Source organism: Onychostoma macrolepis, chromosome 12 (assembly GCF_012432095.1).
Source record: "Onychostoma macrolepis isolate SWU-2019 chromosome 12, ASM1243209v1, whole genome shotgun sequence".
NCBI lineage: Eukaryota > Metazoa > Chordata > Actinopteri > Cypriniformes > Cyprinidae > Onychostoma > Onychostoma macrolepis.
The window spans coordinates 29,920,697-29,930,151 of NC_081166.1; the positions used below are offsets into that span (position 1 = coordinate 29,920,697).

At 32.2% G+C, this 9,455-nt stretch overlaps 1 protein-coding gene across 3 annotated transcripts; it reads left to right on the top strand.

The window, feature by feature from the left end:
* Nucleotides 1–2,780: 2,780 nt before the first annotated feature.
* On the top strand, nt 2,781–7,087 carry lrrc18b (leucine rich repeat containing 18b). 3 transcript variants are annotated; one of them, XM_058793164.1, is made up of 2 exons: nt 2,781–3,035; nt 4,131–7,087. In XM_058793164.1, exon 2 carries the CDS (start codon nt 5,349–5,351, stop codon nt 6,114–6,116), a length of 768 nt encoding a protein of 255 aa, XP_058649147.1. In that variant the 5' UTR covers nt 2,781–3,035; nt 4,131–5,348; the 3' UTR covers nt 6,117–7,087. The 3 variants fall into 3 exon arrangements, with proteins under 3 accessions (XP_058649147.1, XP_058649148.1, XP_058649146.1); XM_058793165.1 differs by having other exon boundaries at nt 4,134–7,087; XM_058793163.1 differs by having other exon boundaries at nt 5,344–7,087.
* Nucleotides 7,088–9,455: the final 2,368 nt, after the last annotated feature.

The window sequence follows — 9,455 nt, forward strand, 5'->3', positions numbered from 1 at the left end:
CCAAATAACCTTATATGTGTAAGTTACTAGCAATTTCTGTGTGAAAAAAAATAATTGTTTTTCTATTTTTAACAGTTAACATAATGGAAAATATAAATATATGTGTGTGTGTGTATATGAGTGTGTGTTTGTGTGTATGTATATACATATATATATATATATAATTTCCTGTGTACTTTTATTTTATTGAATCTTCATTATTTTAATGGTAAATACAAATGTTTGTAACATAATTTGGAAATACATAAAAAAAAAAAAAAAGAATTACAACACTAAACAAACAAACAAAAAAAATGCAAAAATGTTCAAAGTCTTTTTAAAACAAATACAGTAAAATAACACCAAATTATATTATTTGTGAAAGTTATTAGTAAGTTCTAAGCGACAAACAAATTTAGTGTAGGTTTTAAATTGAATGCTTTTCATTTTTTACAGTAAATATAATGTACAAATGTAACACAAATAAAAACTATTAAAATACTTAACTGCAGAACAAAAAAAAAAAAAAAAACCTAGGATGTTATAGTGTGTAAAAAGGTTTAGAGGTCTTAGATATACTGAAAAAATACAGTAAACACCAAATAAAATTATTTTTGAAAGTTACAAGTACTTTCCTGTGAAAATTGTTTCAAAGTATTTTTTCAGAGTATTTTCTTTTGTTTTTTCAGTTTCTTTGTATAACATTTAATACAAATAATACTTATTGAAATACTTTAGAAATGTTAAAGTGTGTGAAAAGGCTGAAAGAAGGTCTTTTAAAATAAATACAACAAAATAACACCAAATGTTATTATCTGTGAAAGTTATTAGCAATATCTTTATTATTAATAATATTAGCAAAAAGTCAAAACATGTAGTGTACTTTTAAAAAAATTGAATGTTTTTCAATTTTAACAGTAAATATAATGTAACGTAACACAAATTAAAACTTTTAAAATACTTAAACAATTACAAAACTAAGCAAAAATAAATAATTAATTAAATAAAATAAACTAGTAAGTTATACTGTGCAAAAAAAGTTTAAAGAAGGTATTTAAAAAAACAGTAATTACAAATATATATTTTAACAAATTAAAAAAAAAATATATATATATATATATATATATATATATATATATATATATGCAAACAGATATTTTAAGGTCTTAAGGTAAAACAGTCAAATAATGCCAAAATATCCTCTATTTTAAAAAAAATTATTTTCATCATTGAAATCTAAGATTTTGTGAGTCCACATTCAACTGTATCCAAAATATCTCTAAACAAAGGCTTTCTCCAGCAAAAAGACCATCTAGTGGATAATGACAGCAGTCTGGTGGGTTTTTCAGAGCATTACGTGTTCCTGGATCATCATTTTTGCTCTACGTGGAGCAACATCGCCACCGAACAAACATAGCCATTATTCCAAACACTAACAAGGACGTAGATCTGGAAGAACGTCCTACTCAGCAGAATGACACACGTCCTACTTAGCAAAATGAGGGGATGTATGTAATGATCCAGACCAGCCGTCACCTTACCTAAATGACCTAGATAACATCTACTGATCAAAACACACTCAGTCTGACTGAATGGAGTGAGTCAGGACTCACCTAAACATCTGTGTGAGCCAACTTTACTCATGACTCATCTGAGACTGAGCTGCAGAAAAACACACAAAGTTGTAGTTCAGAGATTTTAAAAGATAAAAAAATACATTATCTTTCAAGTGATCTACAAGAGAATGCATTTATTTTTGCAGTAGTGGCATGCATGTTGCATGGTTTCTGTTGCATGCTTTTAAAATACTTGTGCATCATGTATCCGGTAACTAAACATCAAAGCAGGTTGATGCCCTCTCTTGGTCTTAAAACGCAATGGCAAACATAGTGATATTTTGCGTAACTGTAAGTGAAATGTTATACTTAACAGGTCAAAAATAAATCTAGTTGGGATTCACTGTCAGGTGTATCCTATTTCTTGTATGATGATACCAAGGCATACCTGCTACTTATCTAAAAGAAAAAAGATCTAGGTCATGCTATGTAAAATGACCGGACCCTTTCAGGCCACTAAACTAAACTAAAATAAAAAAATAAAATTAAATTAAAAAAAAGTAAAACAAAACAAAACAAATAGAACAAAAATTTAATTAAAACAAAATAAAAAACAAAGTAAAATAATATAAAATAAAAAGTAAAACTAAAAAAATATAAATACAGTAAAATAAAATAAAAATAAAACAAAACAATGCAAACATAAAAACAAAGTAAAAAATAGTTAAAATAAAAAGTAAAATGTATTTTATTTATTTAATTAATTAAATAAATTGAAATAAGGTAAATAATTTAATTTAATTTAATTTAATTTAATTTAATTTAATTTAATTTAATTTAATTTAATTTAATTTAATTTAATTTAATTTAATTTAATTTAATTTAATTTAATTTAATTTAATTTAAAAGCCTCTCATTAATTGTAAAACACAAAGAGTGGAGTAATTTAAATAACATATATTGTAAAAGTTGAGTCCAACTTGCTTTCAGGAATAGTTTACATTCAGCCAAACTACTGTATATCCATTTCTAACTAGCTCTCTGCCAGGTACTGATCTCAAAGGGTAAAGGTTAACCACAAAACTAACCACAACAATGCTGAAAAATATTACAGTAACATACAAACATTTGTGCATACAAATATAATGAACATATCTGTCATCCACTAAAAAACAAGCCACAGTAAACTGTGCTCCTCAATAAAAGCAGCAGCAGAAGGCAGCTCTCTGTTGCCTGGAGATCCAGCCAAACAAACCGTCCTCATGGAGGCCACGCTTTCACAGCAAACCCTCAGAGCCAAGCAACAAGCAGCGCTGTCCGCTCCGAGGAAGTGAAGTGAGGCAAGCTTACCCTGCTGGTTTTTACTTACAGGGTTTCCGAGAGAAGCTTGTGCATTATTCACACGGACGGATCCTTGACAAAGACGGCCTCGTAATGATCTGAACACAGTACTAGTTCAGCTCTAAACCGCTCTGAGAGACACAGATCCAATCACAGCAGGTAAAAACAAACATTTCTGTAATAATGTTGCTTGCCATTTCGAACACATTTCATATATATATATATATATATATATATATTACTGTTCAAGAACTGTGAAAATGCCTGGCATTAAACTATTATTGCACTGTTCATTTTAAACTGTAAACGGTTGATTGTGTAAAAGCTGTAAAAGTCTGCAGTGCATATTTGAAGTGCTTGTTTTATTTTTCATTGCTGGGTTGCACAACGTTAACCTACAGACGCAACTACTATGTTTTTGTTTTGTTTGCTTTACAAATATAGCACTTTACAATAAACATCCATTTGTTAACTACAACAGATACTATATAACATGAACTAACAATTATTAATCATTTATAAAACCTTTATTATTAATGTCAGTTTCAACATTTAGTAATAGATTATTAAAATTAAACTTATAGGTTAATATTATTTATTTCCAATATGATCTAACAATGAACAGTTGTATTTTTATTAACTAATGGTACGAAAGATTAAAAAAAAATATTGAGCAAAGAATAAACACTGTCACAAGTGTATCGCTCATTGTTAGTTAATGTTAGTTAGTTATTTTCTACATTTACTAACACATTTGTAACATTTCAAGTTTAAATTAAATAACATTGATTAGTTAATGCATCATGAATAAACATGAATTAACAAAGAAATAGTATTTTAAATCTGAACATTTACTTAGATTAATAAATGCTGTAAAAAGTGTTGATTTTAGTTCAAGATATCGAATGCATTAAGTCATGTAAAATCAAACATTTTTAAGTTGTATAAATGAAATATATATCAGTTAATGCATCATGAATAAAGATGAATTAGCAATGAAAAATTGTATTTTTAAAAGCAAACTGTAAATATTGATTGATTTTAGGTCAAGGTCTCTAATGCATTAACTGATGTAAAAGAACTGAAGCTTACAGTAAAGTGTTAGCGTGTTTTCTGTCCTGTAAGGCTGGTTTAGGTTGGTGCAGTGAGTCGTGTGCTGGCATATATTCATGTAATGCAAAAACACCAGCCTGGCCAGCAGATTGGGCAGCGTTTCATTTCATTAGACAAAGCACTGGTCTCTGTGTCCTTCAGCAGCGGCGCTGGAACGTGACAGTCACCTCTATCAAACACGTCTGTAATGTGTCTCCAGGGACCGGACTACTGATCATCATGAGCAGAAAGGACAGCTTGTGAATTTACATAAAGAAACCTTCAACGTTGTATAACAGCTTTGTTCCAAAATGCAGTACATTGCCTTGCTGCCTTCTAAGGGATCTTAACTCTTCATAAGAAGCAACTGACATGAAACCAGACAGTTTCAGGCCACCAGTTATTAGAGTGGAAATGGTTACACTTTCGAACTAACCAAAATAAAAAAAAAATAAAAAAAATAAAATAAAATAAAATAAAATAAAATAAAATAAAATAAAATAAAAATAGTAAAACCAAATTAAATGAAAAATAAATTAAAATTCAATGAAGTAAAACAAAAATTTTAAGTAAAACAAAACAAATAGAACAAAAAATAAATAAATAATATAAAATAAAACCTACTTATATGATTTCCTTTCCCACAAAATTCTTGGCTCCATCAATGTTCAATTAAAAAAGTTTTATTTTTTTTTATTTTTTTTTTCAGTCATACACTAAGGGAATAGTACAAAAAAAAAAAAAAAAAAACATTTACCTTTATGTGTGCCTTTAGCCCTGTTGTACCCTATAGTAGATGTATTGGGTCAAAAAGTCAATTTTAATTTAAATGTTTTATTGATACATTTATTGATTTCAGCATATAAAATCTATAATTTCTCTCACCTCATCCACCTTTTGGCTGGACTTTTTTTTTTAAAGAACTTGTGAATGCATTATGGGATTGATGGGACCACGTCTACAATGCATTAAAATGCTGCCCACTAGGCATAGCCAACATAAATGTGACCCTGGAGCACAAAAGCAGTCATAAGCAGCACAGCTATATTTGTAGCAATAGCCAACAATACATTGTATGGGTCAAAATTAAAAATTATTAGATATTTTGTAAATTTGCTACCATAAATACACCAAAACTTAATTTTTTGATTAGTAATATGCATTGCTAAGGATTTAATTTTGAACAACTTTAAATGCGATTTTCTCAATAGTTTAAAAAAAAAATTTTGCACCCTCAGATTCCAGATTTTCAAATAGTTGTATCTCGGCAAAATATTGTCATATCCTAACAAGACCCTTATGACTGGTTTAGTGGTCTAGGGTCACAAATTAATATTGTTCCTAAAAAATTTACCCAATGTTGCATTGTTCCTAGACACAATGGTGAAGGGGAAGAAGAAGTCAAACGAACCGTCCGGTAGAAAAATCACACTCAAGATGGCCAAGAGTGCTCTGAAGGTGACGGTGGATGGCAAGCGTCGCCTCGACCTCAGCAACATGGCGATCGCCACATTTCCCAAGTGCATCCTGAAGCTCTGCGACATTGAGGAGCTCGACCTCAGCCGCAACCTTCTCAAGAAGATCCCAGACGCCATCGACAAGTTCGTCAACCTCCGTTTGCTGGATCTGCACAGCAACCATCTGGAGCAGGTCCCTGCGGCTATCGGCCGCCTGCATAACCTCTACAGCCTCAACCTGTGCAACAACCATCTAAACGCCATCGGCCTGCCGCACGAGCTGGGGCTCCTGAAGAACCTGCGGATCCTCAACCTGGGATTGAACCGCATCGAGAGCCTGCCTCCATCTATGGCCGCTCTCAAAGAGCTGCAGGAGCTGGGGCTCTTCAACAACCTCCTGACTCATTTGCCCAAGTGCATCCAAAGCCTCCCAAAGCTGCAGAAGCTGAACACCAGATCCAACCCCATCCCTACGGATGAGTCTCCAGAGGTGGACCGCATCCGGAGAGCAGAGTGTCTGTATCTAGTGCGGGAGGACTGCCTGTGTACCGACTGTCTGAAGAGATGTAAGGAGGAACGAGAGAAGTTAGACAGTCGAATGAGTGCAGCTTCTTCACTAAAGAAGTCCATGTTTGCTGGGCTCATGACGCCAAACTCTGTAGCACAAGAGAACCAGGCTTTATGGAGATGAACATGTAGACTAAAGTTCATCTACACTCTTAAAAACAAACGTTGGTTACACTTTCAGTCATTAATGAATAACTACACAGGAACAAATGAGTAACGCAATAATATTAACACTCAAGTAACTAATAAGAAACTCTGATTAATGATTTTTTAGTGCTTAGTCGTATATGGTAGTCCACTATTAGCTAATTAGTAACTACTATATTTCATACCTCCCTTACTAAGAACTACTGTATACTAGTCCATAATTAACATGAATACTGCATAATTAATTCTAAAGTGAAGGTCATGGTAACTGACTAGCAACGATTCAAATATTACCAAAGTCTTCATAAGGAATTACCGTAATAATTATTTGGATCAGTATTCTAAAGTGAATAACATGATAACTCTCTAGTAATGACTATAATCATTGTAAGCTATTGAGAGTTTTTGTAAGGTTCTGCATTATAATTCATTTCACTTCACTTCACTTTAGAATATTGTTTCAAATAATTAGTAATACCTTCAGAAGGATTTGGTAGTACTTGAGTCATTATTATTGGATTATCATGATCTTCACTTTAGAATGAATTATACATTATGCATAATTCACATTAATTATGAACCTGTATATAGTAGTTTTGGTAACACTTTAGAATAGGGAACACTTATTCACTATTAACTACGACTTTTCCCTCAATAAATTCCTAATTTGCTGCTTATTAATAGTTAGTGCGGTAGTTGTTAAGTTTAGGTGTTGGGTATGATTAGGGATGTAGAATAAGGTCATGTAGAATAAGGCATTAATACATGCTTAATTACTACTAATAAATGGCTAATATTCTAGTAATATGCATGCTAATAAGACTCTAAAATAAAGTGTTACCGTAGCTAATAGTAAACTACCACTTTCAGCTGAGTTTCTTGTTAGTTAATAGTAGTGAATGTTAATAGTGCATTAGTCAGTTCCTATGTAGTTATTTATTAATGATGGAACGGGGGTATTTTAAGAGTGTACAGGAAAAGTGGGGATCTAATTCATGACACTAATTAAGCACTATTTGAATGGAACATTCATTATTAAGCTGGCTTGAGATCTACTATTTAAGCTGCTTCTTCTTCTTCTGAGACTACATTTAAAAATGTTTTGAGTTTTTTAGCTGCTACCACCAAACTCTTATTGCTATCTCTTTTCCAACTGATCAGACTTACGATTTCCGTTAAACGGATTCAAAACTACAAAAAGTCCCATAGACTTTCATTGAGGGGGTTAAAACTTTTGTACAATAAGATTTATAAGTGTTTAAGCTGTCTGTCACTAGCAAAGCATAATGACTATCCTAGGAAAACATGCTAGCTGCATGTTAGACACATGCTAACCATGCTAGCAAACATGCTAACAACAAGCTAGTCATGCTATCAACATGCTAATAATGCTGTTAATTGTGTTAACAACACGCTATCAACATGCTAATTATGTTAGAAAGATGTTAGCAACATGTTAACAACAAGCTAATAATGCTAAAAACATGCTAATCATGTTAAAAAAATGTTAACAACATGCTAATCATGCTAGAAGCTCATCATATTAACGTTAACAACACATTAATCATACTAGCAATGTTAAAACATGCTAACAACATGCTACAACACATTATGCTAAATCATACTAGCAAGATGATTCTAGCCATATGCTACCAACATCGACCTTATCTCCATATAAACTTTCACACTTAAAGCTTTTGCAACTGCTTCAAACTTTCCGCATAGTCTTTCTCAAGCTAACTTCAGAGTTTGTTTCCAATCTTTACTCATCTTGTTGATTTTAGTCTGGTTCGTATTGAATGTGTCTAAATCCTGTCTAAATGTGCATATACATTTGCATTAAACACTGTGCATTACTGTTTCGTTTCATTAAATCATAATAAATCAGAGTTTAAAAAAAAATTGCATGTTCATAAAGGGATCTCCAATGAATCTTTCAGACATGAAAAGACTGGGGAAAGAAAGAGCAAGTATATCATTAACACAAATTAAAAACATTCACTCAATGGAGATTCAGATAATTAACAATGCCTCAGATGACAGAAAGTCTGCCAAAAACAGTCAGGTTGGTGGGTCTAGGTCTAAGCAAGCAATATCTTACATTCACTGGCTTTTCTGGAGCACAATTGTAATGCCTTGCGCAATAGTCTACCTTTGTTTCGTTTTTTGTTTTGTATCATATTTGATATATCAGGCTTTTATGGCTCATATAGTATAGTGAGAATATGGAGCTCACGCGCCTCAAACATGCCAATTTCATTCAGAGGTCCAAACAGATATAAATAAATTGTAAAAATGCAATTTGGTGCAGATGTTATGTTGTTTACATTATGAAAATCTTTAAAGATTTCACAGCAAAATTACATGTGTACCACGACCTGCAGGTGGATGTTTGTACAATTATACTAAAAGGCCTTTTGCTAAAATGGTAATGTAATAGCTTCTATGCACCACTAGGGAGCAGCAAAGCTCTAAACAGACCCAGTGCTCACTGCTGCCCCCTACAGGAGCTACAGTGACATTACAATCACATCTGGACAGTGTGAGCACCACACCTGTAATTTTAAGGGGTCAAGGTGTTGCTATGTGCATTTGCTGAAGTTTTAGGCTACATGAATAAATATAGATGTAAATTATTTAAAGCTCAAATCTAATATTCATTCAGGAAATCACTTTGAAATGTCAATATGAGCTTAATGACTGTAAATGGAGAGATATCTGGGCAGAATTCAACTTATAAGAGCTTGTAAGGTCACCAATACCTTCCAAACACTTATGACAGAGCTTCAACAAATACAGTAGATTAATTACTTTCACAATCATCTAATTGTGTTGTGAAGAACAAGTGCTGGTGAATGTAATTATGTCCATATTGATTTATTTTTTTTCCTTCTTCTTTCTCATTTCTCTTGAGGAACAGTTCCCTAATTAACACTCGGCTCAATTCTATTGATTCTCCCACATTGGCACTGTTTTGAAGATCTGCTCATGACATGACAAGTGACATTTTAAATGTCTGAAAAGATTTATCTCTGTTTGTTTACTTAACATGGCAAATAAAGAAGATAAAATTCACACCAAAATCTGAGAGTAATATGAGATAAATGAAATGTCCAGATTTAAAAGAATTAAGTACCGCCAAACCAAACCTTGCTTATTCCTAACTGGATGAACTCCAATAACCGGAGCATATGAAGTTTGGAGTATTGTTATTTGATGTTCCACATCTTGAAATGAGTGATTTGAATGAGGTCTGTAATCCGATTACTCCCACCAGAAGTCAAAGTAAACAAAACTCAACACTGCTATTAGGCTA

Bases quoted from the DNA above. Each gene is read 5' to 3' on its own strand.
- lrrc18b (XM_058793164.1), top strand. From the start codon at position 5,349: ATGGTGAAGGGGAAGAAGAAGTCAAACGAACCGTCCGGTAGAAAAATC.